The sequence below is a fragment of the Protomyctophum parallelum genome, assembly GCF_964188405.1.
Source record: "Protomyctophum parallelum genome assembly, chromosome: 7".
Lineage (NCBI taxonomy): Eukaryota > Metazoa > Chordata > Actinopteri > Myctophiformes > Myctophidae > Protomyctophum > Protomyctophum parallelum.
In genome coordinates this window covers 17938724-17961077 of record NC_139705.1, presented here as the reverse complement: position 1 = coordinate 17961077, position 22354 = coordinate 17938724, and the positions used below count along the sequence as shown (strand labels likewise).

Here is a 22354-nt window from a genome sequence, read left to right as displayed (position 1 = left end):
TTAGAAGTACAAGGTATACAAAATAAATCTAAATACTAATGTAAAGTAAATGTACCCCCAAATTGTGTAGTACGTACTGCAGTAAATTCTCCCCCCATAAGGACATCGCATGACTCAGAGGTATATAGGCTACATTCCACACCATATTGGGATAAAGTGTGTGAGTGTGATCTGCTTCACTATAGCCTCTATATAGGCGGCATGCAGTGGATCAGGGGTAGAGTGGCCGGTAGAGCAGCCGGATGGCACACTGTGAGGTTCCCAGTTCGATCCCGGGCTACCCTAGAGAGAGTGTCGAAGTGTCCTTGAGCAAGGCGCTGAACCCCTACTTGCTCCTTTCCTCCGCCATCGGTGTGTGAATGTAATGCACAATCTAATAAAGTGCTTTCGATAAGGTCACTTAGATCTATATAAATGCCCCATTTACCTTTACAGTGGTTTTCAAAAAGTAAAAAGTCAAGGACCCCCCCGGCCCCCACCCATGTATATTATATGGTGGTAAAAAAGTTTGATGCTGCTATATGAATATTCTAAGTTTTTCAGAAGACTTAGGTCAGGATTTAGAGAAGGCGTTTTTAGAATGGGCCTCAGGCCTATTTGTGCCAGTCAGGGACCCCCAGAGGCTAGAAAGCTAGAGGAGAGCCCTCCTCCTCCCAGAGTTACAGAGACCAACTCATACTGTTGCATTCCTTTCATTGTGTGTGTGTGTGTGTGTGTGTGTGTGTGTGTGTGTGTGTGTGTGTGTGTGTGTGTGTGTGTGTGTGTGTGTGTGTGTGTGTGTGTGTGTGTGTGTGTGTGTGTGTGTGTGTGTGTGTGTGTGTGTGTGTGTGTGAGAGAGAGAGAGAGAGAGAGAGAGACATTCCCCTGCTAGCTTCCTTTTATAGTTATAGGTTCACAGCACTGAGCTGAGCTGTGTGATCAAACACAGTCACATGAAACTGACAGTAGTGCAACACACACACACACACACACACACACACACACACACACACACACACACACACACACACACACACACACACACACACACACACACACTGCGCGCACACACACAACACACACACACACACACACACACACACACACACACACACACACACACACACACACACACACACACACACACACACACACACACACACACACACACACACACACACACACACACAATCAAAGGACAATATTTGGGGGGGGGGCAGAATTTCCTCTTTTGTCAATATAAAGTGCTCTCAGGACTCTTGCTGGAGCCCTAATTCATTCAATGCCACTTTGACTATATGTTTGCACCTCTTGTTTCTCTTTCTCCACTAAAAAGTGAGCTTCAGACCTCACAAAACAAACCGATAGGTTTGTTTAGGATGGCTCAGGGTAGAAGACAGGGTTTAGTTTAGGATGGCTCAGGGTAGAAGACAGGGTTAAGTTTAGTTTAGGATTGTTCAGGTATTTGAAAATAGCAGATCTACAAGCTCACAATGCATCGCGACGCAACACATTGTGAGCTTGTAGATCTGCTATTTTCAGATGATTTCTCTACATTTTGAAAACTTGTGAAATGGGACCCTCTGAATAATGAGTACTTTCTACTTTTGGCAGTTTAAGTACATTTTGGTGCCAATACTTTTGCACTTCTACTCAAGTAAAAATGTAATTACAGACTTTAAATTAGATTAGATTAGATTTAGATTGATACTTTTATACTTAAGTAAAATAAAAAAGTGAATACTTTTCCCCACCACTGTAAGATTGGAACTGTTAGATTGTTTTCCATATAAAGTCAAAACGGATCAAAGCAGAAAGTTCACAGTATTTTCTCGCCATCAATCACACTGACATATTATTGAAGATAAGCTCCAGAGAAGCTCCACTTCTCAATGGCTCAAGTATGAGATTAAACTGTTGGCCTGCGTGTGTGTGTGCACATGTTTGCGTGAGTGTGTGCGTGCGTGCACTGTGGAAAGACAGACAGGGGGATACATACACACACACAGGCCAGACTGGGGCCGTGACACTAATAACACAGTCATCTCACAAAGACTGAAATCCAGTTTCCCTAAAAGGGGAGTCTGTGACAGCTGCTGAAAGTTGGGGTACCAAGTACCATTAACCTATATGCAGGCATGATTTACAAAATGTCAGGTCAAACTATAGGGGCTTTTCATGATTCTACATCCATTGCAAGCATTTGTTTTGCATCTCTCTCTCTCTCTCTCTCTCTCTCTCTCTCTCTCTCTCTGAATGCATGTCATTTAGTTTGTAAACTTCATGGTTCTAGTGCATACTTTAAGTTCCATTCGTTCAGATGATGGAACCCCCCCCCCCCCCCAACACACACACACACACACACACACACACACACACACACACACACACACACACACACACACACACACACACACACACACACACACACACACACACACACACACACACACACACAGCCCACCCTCTCTCTTATCACCGGACAAGTTTAGAACTCCGTGCTGCTGAGTCTGTCTGGAACCGTGCCAGAGAGAGAGAGATAGAGAGAGAGAGAGAGAGAGCAGGAGGGAGGAGATGTAAAAAGCGTGTGCATCTCTGGGTGAAAACAGAACTCTCGTTTGGGAGAGCGTCATAAACTTCTCTCTCTCTGGACTGTAAGCAGCTCAGTTGCTCTCACGTCACGTTGGAAAAACCTCAGCGCCGACAGGCTGTGAAGTGGAAAGGATAAAACCTTGATATCCAAAGAGCTTTTTTAAGTCTCTGTTCTTCTCGTTTTGACCCCCGTATACGATTCTGGAGAGGAGGAGAGTCTGGAACTCCTCTGCACCTTTTCTTCTGGACTTTACACCTGCTGTTGGTGAGGAGATCCAACATCGTCTGCATGCTCTCCGTCTGATTTACGTCATTTCTCGTCTGGTGGAATTTTAGATCTATAGGTGTATATAGATCTGGTGTGGAGGAGACAAAGCCCAGGAGGACCTTCTTGAGATGATGAACCATTCAATCTGATGTAGAGCCATGAGGCTTTGAGCTTTGGATGTGAGCCGTCTGATCTTCACTCTGGTGGATCCCTGGAGCTCAGCGGCTCTTTGTCTGACGCTGCATGAACCTGTCCTGATCTGTTATCGGGTGTATGCTGGAGATGAACCATCTAAAAGAGGAATCTTGAGGAATGTTCTGCACCTCAGCTGGTCTGCTCTGAAGGTCCCGTCGGATACTCTGAACCTTCTAGCACATGTTCCTCTCTCCCAGCGTTCTGGACCTGATCTGGTGGACGTATAGGAGCCTCTGTGAACGTTCTACTGGAACGTTCTTCTGCTGTCAAATCTGATCCACTCTGGTGTCAGCGTACGTACGCACTGTTGGATTCCCAGGTGATCTGCTGTCCAAGTGGTTGGAGGTATAAGGATCTCTGAGCTGTTGTATAGGCAGACAGACAGAGTCATGTCCACCTATTACGGACGGAGCTCCAAGGATCTGCAGCCTCGAAGCAGCAGGAAAACTCTGTCTGAGTCACCTCCGTCTTCACCCTCCCTTACCGCCAAGAACTTCAGAGTAAGAGTATAAAGTCCATATTATAACCCTAGTCCTATACCAACTTCAGAGTTACTTCTTTTAATTTTGAATTTATAGTTTTGTATTGTTCATACCAGCAGCAGTTGGTCACAACATACAATATCTCGCCTATATCCACACTTTTCCTGGGCTGTGTGTGCTCCAGTTCCTGTCGATTTGATCCAATGAAAGCCAATGAAACTGGTCAGATGACCAATGATATCCAATGAAATCAACAGGAACTGGAGCACACACAGCCCAGGAAAAGTGTGGATACAGGGAGAAAAGAAAAATGAGGGGGTACAAAAAAAAGATCCCTATAGAGGACAACCTCCTACCACCATCTCACACATCTTGGTCGTATGTTCAGGAGATTGTTTGAGGGGTGCTAAGCGCTCACAATAAAGGGCTTTGTGTGTAGGTCTGTCTGAGCATGGAATGGTTTGTATTACGACCTATTGACTCCTGCAGATCATTGGGGCCATTCACATTGAGCAGTCAGCTAATTGGGGTCACATGGGACACGCACGCACGCACACACACAGCACCGCTCAGTTCACACAAGTTTGTCTCAATATTTGCCATTGACAATGAAAGGAGAAATTAGGTCAAATGTCCACCAAATATGACGTAAATTTAACCAACCAATCACATACATTCAGTTGTTCATGAGATGATGTCTGATGATGGATCATGACAAGAGCGCCCCTCACTTCACACGGTGGTGATTTTTGAGGGGCGCCTGCCCCTCCTATATATAGCTTTTGTCCTCACACATCTCAAGATTTGCCATTGACAATGAAAGGAGAAATTGGGTAAAACTCCGCCAAATATGACGTAAATTAAACATCAAAACATTAAATGAAGGAAAAATGTACGTCATATTTTTTGCCGGTGTCTTACCTCTTATCCCAAAACTTCTTCGCCTTTTTTACTATTTTGTGAAAAAAAAAAAAACATTTTAAGATACTTCAAATAGCCAATTAAATAACCAATCGACACGTTGTGAGCTTGCAGATCAGCTTTTTGAAGGGGTTAATAGTCTAGGGCCCTGAATCTCAAATCAAGAGAGGGGGCTCAAGTCACAAGTCATTGGCGTTGAAGTCCAATTGAGACTCGACTTGGACTTGTGTTGAGACACAGCTTTATTGTAATGATAGAGCATGAATCAGTGTTTGCGATTTAGAGGTTAAGCATTTGTTGGTGTGATATTATTAGCTTCTCTGTGATGAATGACAACCTGAGAGTTATTTAAATAACCATAACGTGTTCGACAGCTGTAGAAGAGCTGTAGGCTAACACTTTGAGACTATATAACCACACACACTTTTAATCCCTGTTAAACCACACAATTAAGTGGTTTAATCCTCGTTAAACCACACATAATGTGGACTTATTTATCCTTGTTAACGAGATGCTGAAGAGTTTGAATCATTCTAGTGGGTTTAATGTTTGCTCTTACAAATCACAACAGATTGCTCTCTTGAGATATGGTGGCTGACAAATGAGAGAGAGAGAGAGAGAGAGAGAGAGAGAGAGAGAGAGAGAGAGAGAGAGAGAGAGAGAGAGAGAGAGAGAGAGAGAGAGAGAGAGAGAGAACATGGAATGGAGTGGCCACGCAAGAACGCGTTCTATGATTCATAGTTCTATCACTCTTTCTGCATTGGATCGATGCCATCAAGATCATTACATTGTAGTTGTGCAATTGTGTACAAGTGCACAACTACAGTAACCTTTTGTAACCACTAGCATTCCTTTTCTGATCTACAAGCTCACAATGCCTCACGCTGCTAGGAGAGAGAGAGAGAGAGAGAGAGAGAGAGAGAGAGAGAGAGAGAGAGAGAGAGAGAGAGAGAGAGAGAGAGAGAGAGAGAGAGAGAGAGACTGCCTGTGGATGCTTTCTGTTAATCATTCCAAATCCAAACACAGTGGTGCATCCTCGCTCTTCAGCACTGCTGTTCTCGTCTGTTCTGTTGACTTCATAGTACAAGTATTTGGACCGGTCCATGTAGCACCTGTGTTGTTTCCACGGCAATACGTCAACAAAGCCGCAATGAACATCAACAACACAACACAAGCAGAGCCCATATGTTCATAATCATATTGTCTCTGTCAGATATAGACACGTACAAAACTCCTAGTTCAGAATTTTTTACTTAAAGTTGCATGTAGGCCATTAATATAGTGGTTGCAAAGGTATTCATTCATTGCCTGAGTCCCGTGGTGGGAGTTCTGCTCTGGTTTTGGTGAAAGTAGTTCCGGTCATTTGATGGGGGTCTGGGGGGGCCACACATTGAAAATAATGTAATCCACAAAACTAGCATATTTTGTATTGTTTTGTATTTATTTCTACCATATAGAGCATCTTTCATTCAACTTTGACCCCTCTGTCACATGGAACTATTGTTTGGGTCCAGTATCACTACGCCAGCAGCAGCACAAAACCATAGTTCCATGTGACAGAGGGGTCAAAGTTGACCGAAAGTTGCACTATGGTAGAAATAGGTCAACAATACAAATGACGCTAGTTTTGTGGATTAATTTATTTTTAATGGGTGGCCCCCAGTGACCCGCACTAAATGACCAGAACTATTTAATATTCACCAAAACCAGACTAGAACTCCCACTACGGGACTCAGACAATCGGAACTAAATAAGCAATAATCTGTGTTCCAGCGTCCATATATGCAGGTCTTAATGGGTTAAGTGATGCGTTGTTGCATTCAGACAGTTTGGGAACTGCAATGTTGTTTATGTGAGCTCATCTGTCTCTGTTTGAGAGACACACTGAGAGACACACTGTGTGTGTGTGTGTGTGTGTGTGTGTGTGTGTGTGTGTGTGTGTGTGTGTGTGTGTGTGTGTGTGTGTGTGTGTGTGTGTGTGTGTGTGTGTGTGTTTTAAGCACATGCTTGCCCACATAAGGACACACAGCTCTGTCTCAGTTATATAAACATTCACTGAGGAATGACTCTCTGTGTGTGTGTGTGTGTGTGTGTGTGTGTGTGTGTGTGTGTGTGTGTGTGTGTGTGTGTGTGTGTGTGTGTGTGTGTGTGTGTGTGCGTGCATGCGTGCGTGCGTGCGTGCGTGCGTGCATGCGTGCGTGCAGATAATATCTCCTTACCAAATATGAATGTAGACTTAATGGTGGATTCCTCTCATTTTTTGCATAATGCGTTTAATCCTGTCAGATCAAAACTTTATTTATAGAGCACACTCGTGCAGACAGTACGATACTGTATTAATAATAGCATTTATTTCTGGGTATTTCGTGTTTAAACACACTAATATATCACTGGGTAGATCAGTCTGGAATCTCTGTGTGGAACCTACGTACATTACAAAAGGGCCTCTGGTGATGAATGGCTCCTCGTGACTTTGGAGGGAGTGAAATACAATAACCACTTGAGCTGTGATTTATTTATAAATAAATTATACATAATACATTTATTTATTTATTTATTTATTTATTTATTTATTTATTTATTTATTTATTTATTTATTTATTTATTTATTTATTTATTTAGCTAGCTAGCTAACAATGGTTAAGACATGGTTAAGACAGACATGGCTCTGACATGCCCTGCTGGTTAAGACACATGCGTGGCCGGTTAAGACTCACCGCGGCCTTCCGTGTGCAGTTAGGATTAGGTTAGGTTGGGTTAGGGTATGGGATAATGCGTGTAGGACTGTTAGTAGGCCTACGTCGGACCAAAGATATGCAACCCCCCTTCCCTCCCCCAGGCTCCATTGACATCAGAACATCATGTATTAACTCACTGAAAACATTTAGTTTTGTTGTCTCCCTCATGGAAACTATTTCAGCCTCAAACCCTTTGATCCTCTCAGAAAAAATACAATACTAAAAATGTCTGGCAGAATGCTTTCATACAACAATGTGTTTATGATTTGTGTGTTGTCTCTTGCTAACTGGATTTATTTCTGTGTTTCAGCATGACAGAGTTACACGGTACGTATCCTGATGATGTCCTGATGTCTATGGAACGTGTGTGCATGTTGTCTGTCTGTCGGGAAGAAAACTTGTATCTCCAGGTTTCTACTTTTAGTTGTTTATTATTATTATTATTATTATTATTATTATTATTATTATTATTATTATTATTTTGTGTCTTGTAAACGTGGCAGCCATCTTGATTTTTCAGTGGCTATTGTGTTTTATCTCAAGAACAATTCCTACTTTCTATGTTTGTTTCCGTACGTATTTTACTATAAAAAATAATTTAGACTGGCCCACTATATCTTGGACAACAGTTAAAACATTATGGATCTCTCTCTCTCTCTCTCTCTCTCTCTCTCTCTCTGTCTCTAGCACCTTGGACAGCAGCTCTGATACAGTGTTGGGAAGGACCAGCTCTTACTCTCGTAGAGAAACCAGACTGACTGCTAGGAACAGGCAGGAGAATGAAGACCACGAGCTTGGAGGCAAGGACTACAGGAAGGTATGAATATGATTATATATATATCTATATATATCTATGTACAGTATATATATATATCTAACCAGACCGACTGCTAGTAGGAATAGACAGGGGAACCAAGACGAGGGAGCCAAGGACTACAGGAAGGTAGTAAGGTACCGGTATGACATATATATATTTTTTTCATAGAAATCCACTGTAGACAATATGTTATGACTATATGAGCTACACTTTCCATGCAGGTGATTTGAGTTTGGCGTTTGTGTTGGAGTTTGTAAGTGCTTGTTGGATATCACTCAACAGCCCTGTTTTGAATTTGCACATAATGCAGCCAGGTGGCAGCAGGACGTTGCTTTGCTGAAAGCGAGCGCTTCCAAACTATGAGCTCAAGATGGCCGCGGTCTGCTGTGGCCATTTCAATAGCCACACAAGGGACCGGTGTGATTGATTGATTGATTGATTGATTGATTGATTGATTGATTGATTGATTGATTGACTGACTGATTGACAGATGTATGAGGAGGCACTCCAGGAGAACGGTCAGCTGAAGGTCAGACTTCAGGACAGCAAACATGAGCTGGTGAAGATACGCAGCCAGCTGGACAAGGTCACACAGGTCAGTGTGAGGTCATACTGTGACATCATCACATCATATTACATCATCAGGCTCAGGGTACAGCATCAGGACACAGTACAGCAACTTGCAACATGCCTAGTCTTAAAGATACTCAAGGGACCAGGGTCCATGAATCTGCATGTCTGACTACCTCACTAGAGTGAGAAGCGAGGGGATGAAAGAACACCTTTTTACAACAGGACCTATAGATAAGTCTTCTTGCCACTTTCTTGCTACTACTCCTGTGTCCAAAACATATACACACATCGGTACACAAGTCAGATTCTTCAGATCCAGATTCAATTGCATGACTGCTAGAGGTGTGCATTGTCACTGCCCTCAATTCAATTCCATTACAATTCACCAGGTAACGATTCAATTATACGATGCATTGACATGCATCACACTTTTCTATATTACTGCACAACTTTTTTTATCAGCCTATACAAGTAGTCAGACATGAACTGAACAGGCTTCGATTATCGATTATTGTTTATGTCACATTGCTGCATGGCCCAATCACGTTGCATTGCTGAATCACCACTACTGCCTTTGCGGGCCCTGTGTAGGCAACCCGGCCTGGTGGAAACCTGTGCTCGAATGAATGAATGAACTGGGACGAATTAATGAATGAAAATGGAATAAAAATAAAATAAAATAGCCTAGAACGAATTATTGCTTCACGTATTATTTTGCAGTAATTTTTAATAACGGCACCATTTTTAACTTGCAGAGACAAGACAGGATGTCAGAGAGATCCAGCAGCCATGAGGCAGAGAAGAGGGTACGTTTTTTTTTAAATGTCACGGAAATAATTCATATTTCACTTAATCTTCTCTTCACGCTCCAGCAGCCGAGTGACGCAGAGGAGAAAAATGACATGAATATCATATGAAATATGGAAAATGAATATGACAAATGCAGAATTGGACATTTTAATTGCTTTAGTGTTTTTTTTTCTTTCTTTTTTTTCTTCTTAGGAAAAACTGTCTCTTGAAAAGAAAGTGTCGGACATGGAAGAGGATCTGAAGGTCAGTGAATGTCACACACTGGATGTACAGTAGTGACAGTAATGACACTATAGTGACAGTAGGGACAGTATTAGTATTAGTAGTTTCCATAAGGACAGTATTAGTTATTAGTAGTAGTTTCCATAAGGACAGTATTAGTTATTAGTAGTAGTTTCCATAAGGACAGTATTAGTTATTAGTAGTAGTTTCCATAAGGACAGTATTAGTTATTAGTAGTAGTTTCCATAAGGACAGTATTAGTTATTAGTAGTAGTTTCCATAAGGACAGTATTACTAGTAGTAGTAGTTTCCATAAGGACCGTGCAAATACAAATACCAACACAATACTGCAGGGGATTTTGGCCAACCACGTTTAGTTGCGTTGCTCATTCCACGAGTGCACGAGCCTTACAAGTTATACCAATTGTTAAGGTCAATTATTAGTACTAGTCCTTACCCGTTGTGAGATATTTGCGTGAAGGGTACTGCGCCCGGGTGCGTTTGTAATTGACTAATAAATAAATTAATAATCATTGGTGCAGGCAGTAAGGAGTTACGGCACTGTTTCTGACAGACACACACACACACACGGACACACACTCAGACATTGTTAGAATTATAGTATGATGATGATAGTATGATGATTATTGAAGGGTAGAAATAAATCGACCAAAGTTAAAGGGGAGTTCCGCAGTAGCCATTTTTTTTACTGAATTCTGATGATGATGTATGCATGAACCACGTAGTGGTGAAAACATTATACATAGGGCGCTATGGCTTTAAGATGGTAGGCGGGGTCAAACCGGTGAAACGGCGTGCTGCGTAAGCAGGAAGCGACAGAGTGACAACAATCTGTGGAGTTATTTTCCCACAAAACAAAAACAACTTCAACTCTTAACGAGCTTACACTTAAGACGGAGGGTGGAGGTTGGAGGTGAGATTTATTGCAGATGAATTGATTACAGTATGGAGCTGGGATTGAGTGAATGGACAGAGAAGTGACTGACAGTATGATAACAGAATGATAACAGAATGATGACGGTACGAGGAGGAGACAGTGGAGGAGCTTTGGCGTGGGCCCCCTGGGGACGGACCAGAGCCTCGGTTCGGATCCTGCCTGGCGGAGGCAGGGGGGGCTCTTGAGCCTGCCCCCCTGGGGCCGACCTGGTGGAGCCTGCTGCTGGGCGGTCGTCGGGGAGGTGGCGGGTACCTGAACGGAAGCACAGATGAGCGAAGGGAAGTGAGGACCGTTTATAAAGGGGTGCGGACAAGGTAACGCAGATCTGATTGGAGCAGACGGATGATGGAGCATTACAGCTCTAAGTTGAACTATCGTTAACAACTAAAACTTCAACTCTTAACGAGCTTACACTTAAGACGGAGGGTGGAGGTTGGAGGTGAGATTTATTGCAGATGAATTGATTACAGTATGGAGCTGGGATTGAGTGAATGGACAGAGAAGTGACTGACAGTATGATAACAGAATGATAACAGAATGATGACGGTACGAGGAGGAGACAGTGGAGGAGCTTTGGCGTGGGCCCCCTGGGGACGGACCAGAGCCTCGGTTCGGATCCTGCCTGGCGGAGGCAGGGGGGGCTCTTGAGCCTGCCCCCCAAAAGGAATTTAAAGAACATACCTGGAGGTCGTTTACCGCTTGGGTTGCCCTAGGGCGCCATTGGACCGCCTGGGGCCTGGAGGGGAGAGAGAGGAGCCTGCGGAGATGGGACCTTGCAGAGGCGGATGGAAAAGAGAGAGTGGGGTTAGTAGCGTAGGAGTGGACGACCTCTCGGCAGAGGGTTGCGAGAAGGAGCAGTGGCGAGAACTTTGGTTCACCTGGCGATGGTGGTGAGACAGGGAGACTCCCGGCGGAGGAGGCCCGTGTGGCCGGAGGACGGGTCGACCGTCGTTTAGGAGGAAGTGAGTCATGGGCGTCCTGGAGAGGGAGAACATGTTTAGAAGTGGGCAGAAGAGGAGGTACCCGCCACCCGACACATCCACCAGTCAATGTAGGTACCGCGCTGGAGGACGCCATGGACTTCTGGGCATCGAGCACGGAGGCGGAGGAAGGTCTAACGTAGGAGGAGAAGGCGTTGGACGACCATCTGCCCAGGGCCCGCAGGGTCGGGACAGAGACGCCGCTGGCAGCAGCGGTGGTGGCGGCGCCGATCCTCAGAGAGTGGCTGGAGTAACGGTCAGGCGGGAGGCCACATCTTTGGAGCAGGGAGCGGAGGTGAGAGGTGAAGGCGTGCTGGTGGAGAGGGAGACCATTCGGGAGGCTGAAGAGAGGAAGGTGGCCGGAGGAGCGTTTTCTGGCGGAGAGGAAGCGCAGCATGGAGGAGAAGGGGCAGAAGCTGCCGGGGACCGTGGCCACCGAGACGAGGCAGCCTCTGTGGTCACGGTCGGCTTTTGAGTGTTTCAGAGATAGGTTGAAGCAGGTGGGGGTGAAGCGCAGGTCGGAGACGCAGACGTCTCTGGAGGGGTCGAACGCCGTGGACCTGGTTGTGAACTCGCCTACTCTAAGGAATCCATAGAAGGCGAGGAGAAGGGCGGCTTCGAGGAGGAGGTCTAAATACGGAGTGAAGACTCCTTTCCTGAGTTCCGAGACGAGGGAGTGGAGAATGTTTAGAGTAATGGGGAGACGCTGGTCTGGGGCGTGGCGTGACGATCGCTGAAAGCCCTTTAGGAGGAGTTTGATATATTGGTTGGTGAACAGGCTAGGGAAAAAGGGGTCATGAAGGCGGGCGTGGAACTGGACCCCTGCTAATAGGCTGTTCATATAGCTGTGGCTGAGGTGGTTAAACTTGAAATTAAAAGTGAGAAAAGGGGCGACGGTCGAGACTAGTACTGGGAAGAGGGGAATGGAGTGACAGGCGCAGAACTGACCGAACTTGCGCCAGGCCGAGGCATAGCAGGAAACAGTGGCGGGGGAGAAAGCGGATTTAATATAGATGTTGGTGAGAGCACGGAGGTGATGGATGTGGGGCATCAGGACAGAACCAGTTCTCGGTGCGCCGGGCAGATCAGGGGGAGTGGCTTGGCGGAAGGGCATCGCCGGTGGAACTCCTGGAGTTTGAAACGAGAGAGGCAGTCGGCGATATTGTTAAGGTGGCCGGGGACGTGAGCTGCGCGGACCGTGAAGTTGAGCATGACGGAGGACCAGGTGATGAATCTCATAAGGGGCATGATCTGATTGGAGGAGGAGCGGCCTTTATTTATGACGAAGACTGTGGCCTCATTGTCGCAGTTGAACACTATACGCTTGCGAGCCCAGCGGGACCCCCAGAGCTTGCAGGCTACGGCGATGGGGTACAGTTCGAAGTGGGCTATAGAAACCGGTGGCTGAGTTAGTTCGACGGGCCATCTGTCGGAGAACCATTCCCTTTGGAAGATCCCCCCAAAACCTGCAGAAGGCGCCGCGTCGGTGAATAAGTGCATTTCGTGAGCCGGAGTTACGGGGTCGTGATAGAAGAGGGAAATACCGTTCCAATCTTGCAATAACTTTGACCAAAATGAGAGATCGGACTGACAGCCTGCGTCTAGAACAACTACGTCGCTGAGGGAATCGACGCTGCTAGCCAGCTCCAGCAGCCGGGATATGAACGAGCGGCCCTGGGGAATTATTTTGATTGCATAATTAAAATGACCCAGAAGTGAAAGCAGCTGGCGCTTGGTGCGCGGTGAAGCGGCGCTCTGGATTAATTCTTTGACACGAGTTAGCTTTTCCAACGGGAGGGAAGCTTTCATTTCTACGGAGTCTAGGAGGATGCCGAGAAACTCGACGGACTTGGCCGGGCCGACTGTTTTTTCGGACGAGAGGGGAACCCCTAGGGCGTTAAACGTTTCTTTGAGTGAACGGAGGCTGGTGGGGGGGGACTGGGAGGGAAAATCTATTAACAGAAAGTCGTCGAGAAGGTGGAGGACGAAGGGTAGACGGTTAACGTTCAGCAGAACCCAGCAGAGCGCCTCCGAAAGCTGGTTAAAAATGTGGGGGCTGCTTCTACAGCCAAACGTTAAGCGAGTGGCGAAATAAAACAAGTTCTCCCATTTAACGCCGAAAAGGGACCACTGGGACGGATGGATTGGCATTACTTTAAAGGCGTCTGTGATATCTGCTTTTGCCAACCAAGCGCCTTGGCCTGCTATTTTAATGAGTTTTATTGCGTCGTCGATAGAAGCGTAATGCAGAGAAAAGTTTTCGAGCGGAATCATGAAGTTTACGCTGGGGCACAGGTCGTGACGGGGGGCTGACAGATCTATGATTAAACGTTTTTTCCCTGAATACTTTCGCGTAGCGATCCCGATGGGATTGCTGCGAAACGGATTGAAAGGCGGGGTGGGGTAGGGCCCTACCATGAAGCCTTTGAGAACCTCTTTCTCCAGGAGAGAAGCGACTATTTCTGGTTCTGACAGGGCAGATTGGAGATTAGGAAACACGTGAGAGTGAGTGAGGGGTGAGAGAACGCCGACGCGGAAACCTTGCGATAAGCCTGTGAGAAGATAGTCCGTGAATACTGGGTCGGGGTGAGATGATAGAGCGGCGGATAAAGCGTGAATGTGGATGGGGGTGGAGGGGTGGCTACTTAGAATGGTTTGGAGTATCGAGGAGTTTTGTGAGATGGACCCTCCCTGCTGGCATCCCTCGGAGGGCGGGTTCGCCTCGGGCACACGGACTTTGGGTGGGGGTCTTTGCAGTAGCTACAGACGTGAGAGAATTGGCATTTACCGAAAGTACAGACATTTTCGTTAAAGTTATTACATATGGGCATGTTGTTAAAGAAAGTCACCTCTCTTCCGCGGGAGTCCCTCTGGCCCGGGGGGGGCTGGTCCTGGGGGTAGGGATCTTGAGAATCGAAGGCGGAAGGATTCGAAGTTTTTGGGCGGTTTTCTTTTTTCACAGAGGGAGCGAGAAACACGGACTTGGGACATGATTCGGCGGAGTGATCTACTTGGTTGCACAGATGGCAGGTAAGGGCCCTGTGGCCGCCTACGTGCAGAATGAGCAGCTCTGTGTCTAGGCACGCCCAGTTGAGTCTAGAATTGAAGCGAGCGAGGAAGTTAGCCGCTTTAGCTGAGAAGGCTTTATGATAATCGTAAAACATGGGGCCGCCGTATCTACGTTTGATTTCGCTAATGAGAGCGAGGTAGGAGTCTAACTCGGATCTACGCTCTGGGAAGGCATCACACAGGGTGTCCCTAAACAGGCCGAAGGCTATGACGAAGTCGCAGAAGTCGAGGGAACGGTTAAGGCGGGGATCGGAGGCGCGGAACACGGCAGAGAGCTGGTCGGAGCCTACCAGCTTTCTGTCGCATTCGGGAGTGGGGAGGATGAGAGAGGCTAGGTTAACGTCCTTCCCTTCGGTTATTTGGGCTCTGAGGTGAGAGGAAATGGCGGAAAAGGGAGAAATGAAATAATTACCGGCAGGGGCAACTGGCTGGGCGGAGGAGAGTGTGAACCCGGACCGCGGGTGGGGTGGCACTGGGTTGTTTGGAGGAGGAAAAGAGGACGAGAGCGTGGCGCTGCCGGCCGCTGGAGGAGGGAGCACGGGCGCTTGCTGAGAGAGCCGTGATTCGAGTGCCCCGACTGCGCTGGCCAGGGTGGCCATGGCTGACAGCAGCAGGGCGGTGGAGTCGTGAGATGGCGGCGAATGCGGATCTTGAACGGGGCCAGCGTAGGCCTGGGAGCCGCCGGGTTCGTCCTGGGTGAGCTCGGCTGAACGCGGGGTTGCATTTTTCTTTTTACCCTTACTCTTGCCTTGGCTGGGGGACTCGTGCTGCTGAGTCTGCGAGGACTCGATGGTGGCGAGAAGGAGATCCACTAGCTGAGAGTGGGTTAGGCCCCGTTCGGGAACGATGCCGTGGCCGGAGAGCGCGGCGTAAATAAGTTCGTCTGGCCAGGAGACGTACTCGGCGGCAGCAAGCCTGGAGCTGCGGCGGTGAGAGGTGCTGTCATCTGGATCTGACATGATCGATGGGCGTTTACCTGACTACCTGAACGGAAGCACAGATGAGCGAAGGGAAGTGAGGACCGTTTATAAAGGGGTGCGGACAAGGTAACGCAGATCTGATTGGAGCAGACGGATGATGGAGCATTACAGCTCTAAGTTGAACTATCGTTAACAACTAAAACTTAAAGAAAAACTTCATTCAGGACAACTCGAGAATGGATGGAATACATTGAATATAAAATGAGCAACATATTTATTATGGTTTGGCGATGAATTGCATCTGCTTTTTAGGTACTCAGATCAAGCACATCAGTCCCAACAAAAGGGACTCCGAATCCCCCGTACCTAAACAGTAGATCCAAAACGACAGGTGGTAGCTGGGGTGGAGGAGGGTGAGCAGCAACACTTTAGCATACGGCAGCGCAGCAGAATCAGCAGCAGCAAGCAAGCAAGCGGGAGGAGGAGTGCAAACCTTCCAGTTTAACTAGCCGGTATGAAGATGGAGTGAGTGTGTGATTGGCTGAGTGAATCATGTGAATGAGAGCGTGATGCTGAGGCGGCCCAACTAACAGCGACTGCACTGAGGTTTCCTGACTGAACTTGCTCTGCGCATGTCTGTGACACGCGCGATGCACATATTTGTGTGCTGAGGAGCGTTTAGCATGGATTAAATTTTTTCGCTAGTTCCAGTGATCAATGCATCATCATCATCATCATCCTATCGGAAAACGGCTGGTCCGAACTGTTTTTGGAGGAGTTTTAGATAGATCGATCAACAAACAGATCACATGACATTTGACTCCATATATGGTCATATCATCAGGAGGCTCCGCCCCAGCGGGGGTTCCGCTGTGGCTACCAGCCCTGAAGGCCACGCCCACCTCAGGGGTGGGAGGGGGTGGGGGGACGGACGGTGAGTGGCAACACAGAGGAGTGATTGACACCTGCCTGTCACCTCACGTCAAAAGACACAATGAGCATGTGTGCTGTACACAACACGTGTGAACACAACACACACACACACACACACACACACACACACACACACACACACACACATAATCCACACACAATGTATAGACATAGACTGACTCCCGCTACCTCTGGGTCAAACTTAAGTATTTTTCTATATAGAAAATTCCATAGAGAAATCTTAGATTGCATCATACATACTGTAATATAAGAGCTGTGTTCCAGAATTAAACAACTCACCTAAGCGATTATGTCAGGTACAGCAGAGGTTCCCCACCACTGGTACTAGTACCACTGGTATAGTAGCCTACCACTGGTACTTGTGCCCTACGGACGGACGGACGGACGGGCGGGCGGGCGGGCGGACGGACGGGCGGACGGACACCGACCGACCGACCGAAACTCTGCTTGAAGCTTTCCACCTAACTGGCTGTTGTATCTTCTTCTTCTTTTTGCTAATTCCCATCAGATTGCCTTTCTATAATGTATGTGTTATTCTTCCTAATTCCAGCTTAAAGGGATAGTTCAGCTGTATGAAATATTTGCCATTAATATAGTGGTTGCAACTGTATTCATTGATTGCCCGAGTCCCATGGTGGGAGTTCTGCTCTGGTTTTGGTCAATATTAAGTAGGCCTAGTTCCGATCATTTTGTGGGGGGCACTGGGGCCACGCAGTAAAAGTAAACTTCTTCAAAGTTCACAAACTTCATTTGTATTGTTGACCTACTTCTAAAATATTAGCGCAAAAACACAAAAAACATAGTTCTGTGTGAAGTTGCACTAATATTTTAGAAATAGGTCAACTACAATAGGTCAAATACAAATTACGTTAGTATTGTGGATTAATTTACTTTTAATGCGTGGCCCCCCTGTGGCCCCCACAAAATGACCGGAACTATACTTAATATTTCACCAAAACCAGAGCAGAACTCCCACCACGGGACTCAGGCAATCAATTAATACAGTTGCAACCACTATATTAATGGCAAGTATTTCTCACCTGCCAACATTGCATGCTTTCTGTCTGTCTGTCTGTCTGTCTGTCTGTCTGTCTGTCTGTCTGTCTGTCTGTCTGTCTGTCCTCCCTATGTAGGCGTGTCCCGCTCTGTCCCGCCTCCAGGCGTGTCGTCGCGGCATATTGGCCGAGAGCAACGCGTGCCTATTGGCTGAGAACCGGGCCATGACACGCGTCCTCGCCAGGCTGGCACACATGGCGCCCGTGCCAGAGACAGTGGACCTGTGATGTCACATCCTGTTGCGTTGTGACATCGCAGCAAGCCGCCCGCCCCGCCCCCGCCCTGCTGCCCTCTGCACTCCCTTGCCCTGCCTTGACCTCTGACCTTTCTCCTGGTGCTTCCTCATTCTCCTCCTCCACCTCTTCCTCTTCTGCTGTGTTCCGCTCAGGCAGGTCCACCCTCCCCCCCCCCACCCCCACCACCACCACCACCGAAGCCCATACATCCAAACAGAAAAGTCCTATTTGATTGCGTTAAACAACGTTAAACTCATTTTGCCACTCACTGCGCCATGCACTCACTTGCATGTGCACTGCACTGCTCTATTATGAGCTTGTAGATTGGCTATTTTCTCTCTCTTCCTACACTGCATGTAAGGGGGCCCCATCGGGAGGGCATACTGTTATACCCTACTGGTTCACCAGCCAGTGAGGAGCCCTCACCGGGAGGAAATACGCTACTGTTGTACCCTACTTGCTCACCAGCCAGGGAGGAGCCCCCACTGAGAGGACGTACTGTTGTAGGCTACTCTACTGGCTTACCAGCCAGTGAGGAGCCCTCACCGGGAGGACATACTGTTGTTCCCTACTGGGAGGGCTCGTCACCATGTCTTTAAAAAGCAGCTCAGGAATGCAAAGTTGTGCCGCGAGTGGTGTTAAATAAACATGTAATCAGACTACAGACTGAATACAGTAAGCTACCGTTCCACTGATTGCATTGAGACCAGGGTTTATATAAAGCCTCATCATGTTCATCATAAATGTAAATGTACTTTACACCACTGCTTACATGGTGGGGAGAGACACACACATAGCTTCAATTCTTTAACAAACTAAAATAATAATAATTTTAATGTAAGAAAATATTATTATACAGAATGACTTCCAGCTCCTTTCAGCATGAAGTAGATGTCATGTAGAGAGGTGCTCTGGCGCCCTCATCAGGTGACAGTGGTCTGATTTGAACTGAACTATCATTGTTATGGTGCGTTCACATGGGCAGATGAAGCGACGCAAAGACACAGCGTTGTGAGTTGATTTGGAGTATAGCTACATGCATCATTGTGCCTTTCAACGTCATCAAGATATAATTATCAGATAATCATCAAGAGGTGGCAAGAAAACACCTAGTCCAGACGTCTCTTCCTGGTTTTTAAACAGCTGGTGGATGGAAATGACGCCCACGCGTGGCAGCGTGGGCAAAGCGTTTCCAGTTGTGTTGCTGACGCTACAAGTTGATGCCGTGCACTAGCGTCATTTCCAGCTGTTTAAAAACCCGGAAGAGATGCCTGCATGGGCTACAGGCGTTTCTTGATGCTTAAGTGTGCTTATACCCTGTGTGTGTACCACAGATTTTTTTTTTGATTGGCTGAGCACGGAGTGTGATGCATGATGATAAGAGTGTGATTTTTCTGTATTGCCATGAAAGGTGCTATACAAATAAAGTGCATCATCTCTGTGTGTTCTCAGGTATTAACTGACCTCAGATCAGATAACCAGAGACTGAAGGATGAGAACGGAGCTTTGATCAGAGTCATCAGTAAACTGTCCAATCAGACGCCTCAGTGAACGACGGTCCAATCAAAGCCCTCGATAAACTGACCAATCAAAGCCCTCGGTGGACGGTCCAATCAGAGTCATCAATGTCCAATTAAGTGACAGACGACGAAAACTGCAGAAAAAGACTTGCGACGGCCCTTTGCACTCTGATTGGTTAAGAAAATACACGGTTCACTCCCACTCGGCCACATTTTTGAGGGGTGCTAGTCTCGCTTTGTAATTACATCATAAGGCGGCCAATTCTATGGGAAATGTAGGCTGATATGTTTGATAATATCACAATTCAACTGAATTCTGAACCACACCTGGTGTCCTTATTTTGAACAAAGGAAATGGGTCAAAATATTGATATGTATTTTTTGAGCAGTGCTTTGGGTGTCCATTTTAGCATGGTTTAACCTCAGTAACCATGCTAAAACTAATAGTGGTTACTGTGTCTATCAGTCTATTTCAGTAATCCAAATGCTTACTGGGTGTGATTTCTTTATATTCCAAAATAGTGAAAACTATACCAATATGCATTGCATCAAAATGTTTTGTGAGCTTGTAGATCAACTGTTTCCACTATTTGATAAAGTATAATATTATTATAGGGCTTCTAGGTCTCAGAGGTGTAAACTTCACGTGGACAACATGGACGACTAAGATAAGGCTTTGAGTGACTTCCATTTCCACTCCATTCAATTCAATTCCATTTGTATGAAATGTAGTATTATAGTATAGTAATATAATTATTATTTAGTATTATATACACACATCAAACATATTTGTTTGTTTGATTGATTGGGTGATGCTGCGATCAGGTTTTTGATCCCGATCACCGATTGTTTTTCTCCTTTTCTCGGCAAAAAATATTTCGAAAATTGCAAAATGTAAAAACTCACATAAAAATGTTGTGTCTATTGTATTCTGAAGAAAACCTGGAGACTTGGTATTCAGTAATTGGACATTATGATCAAACAAAGAACATTAGAATGGTGTGTAAACAATTGCAACAGTCAAAACCAAGCCTTTGCCACAGACACATTAATTTGTCCGTGGACAGACATATTGATAACCCCTGATTATACTGTATATGAAATATGTATTGATTAACACAGTGGTTTTATTCACCTAAATAAATTGTTTGTGGTGTAAAATATTCCACCTGACTTCTGTGTGTAGTGTGTAGCCATGGATGTATGTGAACATTGTAAAACAATACCCACTGAGCAATAGTCGTCTATTAGACGTCCGTCACAAAATGGTCTAAAAATGTAAGTGTTGTAGCTTTTGCCTTTATTTTATATAGGGACAGACAGTAGGCTGACAGGAAATGGGGAAAGAGATGGGGGGGTGACATGCAGTAAAGGCCGTCTGGATCGTGAGTTGAACCCGCAGAACACTGCTAGACTTGGGCTACCGGCCATTGGGTGCCTAGACCGCTGAGCCACGGCCCAGGCAAGTGCAAGGCTAAGATGACGTCTATGTGAGCCAGAGTTTGTGAGTTCAAATCCAGCTGACTTAATTCCTTCAGTTTTTCATCATTTATAGCCCATGGCCTCGGACGGCATACTATAGCGTGCCGTTTTTAACCATTTTTGAGGATTTGAAAAAAATACGAAAATGGGCTATAGTCCATGGTCTCGGAGTGATATTCGTCTTGTTATGGCTGGCTCTGGGGCCATAACGAAGAAGGGGAAACCACACCGGAGGACAATCCAAAAATAAGTATTTTATTACTTGTTAAAAAAAGATTCAATTCAAATTTCCAAATCATACCGGCAGGGAAGCATGCTTCCCAAAGTCTAGAACCAAAACAAAAAAATGAACAAAGGCGCTCTCCTGCGGCCACCCCTGCAGCCTGTGGAGACTGGAGAAAATGGCCAGGTGTCTCCCCTTCCACTAATCATCTCTGGCTCCGCCCTCCAACACTGTAATGGACTTGTTAAAGGCACAGCCACACACACACAGAACCCCATAGTAGACTTAAAGGCCCAGGTGGCCGTCACAGTCTTTTTTTCAAATCATCAAAAATGATGAAAAACTGCATGCTATAGACAGTATGCCGTCCGAGGCCATGGACTGAACTTGAACCCACGACCTGTGGCTCACATAGACAGCAACGTATCACTTATTCCTCAGCTTTTTATCTCTTTCCAAAGTGTCCTTCTGGATGTTATTCTCCAAAACATGCTGCAGAGAGTGAAAGTAGGAGGAAGTTAACTGGATTTGAACTCACAACCTCTGGCTCACATAGACTTCATCTTAACAAGGTTTCCACTGAGCTCTCTGTGATTTTATGTTTTAAGTTCTTCTTGTTCTTGGTGTCACTTTTCAAATGGGGCCTTGTATTGGGATCATGTACAGAGCATTTTAATGGTGTTTGCTGTGCATCAAAGATGAATTTAGTGCTAGTGTTATCATGGATGTTAATCAGATAATACAGAGGATGAGAGTACACAGCGGTAGCTCAATGTGTTAAGGGCTGTCCACATGATCCTGATGTTGTGGGTTCAAATCCCACTCTGGTCTTTACTTTGAAGAAAGAAGAAGAAGGACCCTGAAGTCAAAAAATAACTTAGACACTCCATTCACACTTTTTATAATTCAGCTTACTGTGAGCACATATGCTGGAATTTACTTTGAAATGTTTTGTAGTTTCTGAGTTATTTAACTTAAACGCCCAATGCATTCTCTATGGCAATAGCACAAACTTTGGCATTCTATACTAGTCCTACATACTTACACCTAGAACCCCATTCAAACCTATTTAGGTTAATCTTACGGTGGACATGTTTGCCTGAAAAGGAATCTTTGAAATGTTTCATAGTTTTAGAAATATAGTGCTTTCAAATTTACAATGGGGCTCAATGGCAGTCATTGGCACGTCAAAAATCACTTTCACATAGAAACTCCATTCACACTTTTTATTATTCAGCTTACTGTGGAGACACATGCTGGAACATTTTACTTTGAAATGTTTTGTAGTTTCTGAGTTATTTAACTTAAACGCCCAATGCATTCTCTATGGCAATAGCACAAACTTTGGCATGCTATACT

At 45.8% G+C, this 22354-nt stretch overlaps 1 protein-coding gene across 5 annotated transcripts; it reads left to right on the top strand.

Annotated features, from left to right (window-relative positions):
- The first annotated feature begins 2658 nt into the window (after positions 1-2658).
- Positions 2659-20524, top strand: ppp1r12b (protein phosphatase 1, regulatory subunit 12B). Of its 5 annotated transcripts, none has more exons than XM_083770085.1 (8): positions 2659-3534; positions 7486-7502; positions 7863-7992; positions 8483-8587; positions 9321-9371; positions 9568-9618; positions 16372-16458; positions 19223-20524. In XM_083770085.1, exons 1-7 carry the CDS (start codon positions 3424-3426, stop codon positions 16411-16413), a joined length of 507 nt encoding a protein of 168 aa, XP_083626211.1. In that variant the 5' UTR covers positions 2659-3423; the 3' UTR covers positions 16414-16458; positions 19223-20524. The 5 variants fall into 5 exon arrangements, with proteins under 5 accessions (XP_083626211.1, XP_083626209.1, XP_083626210.1 ...); XM_083770083.1 differs by having other exon boundaries at positions 16369-16458; XM_083770084.1 differs by lacking the exon at positions 19223-20524 and adding an exon at positions 17612-17741 and having other exon boundaries at positions 16369-16458.
- The last annotated feature ends 1830 nt before the right edge of the window (positions 20525-22354 follow it).

Bases quoted from the DNA above. Each gene is read 5' to 3' on its own strand.
- ppp1r12b (XM_083770081.1), top strand. From the start codon at position 3,424: ATGTCCACCTATTACGGACGGAGCTCCAAGGATCTGCAGCCTCGAAGC. The intron at 7,993-8,482 runs GTATGAATATGA...ACTGATTGACAG, and splicing joins GAGGCAAGGACTACAGGAAG to ATGTATGAGGAGGCACTCCA. The intron at 9,619-17,611 runs GTCAGTGAATGT...CTCCCTATGTAG, and splicing joins ACATGGAAGAGGATCTGAAG to GCGTGTCCCGCTCTGTCCCG.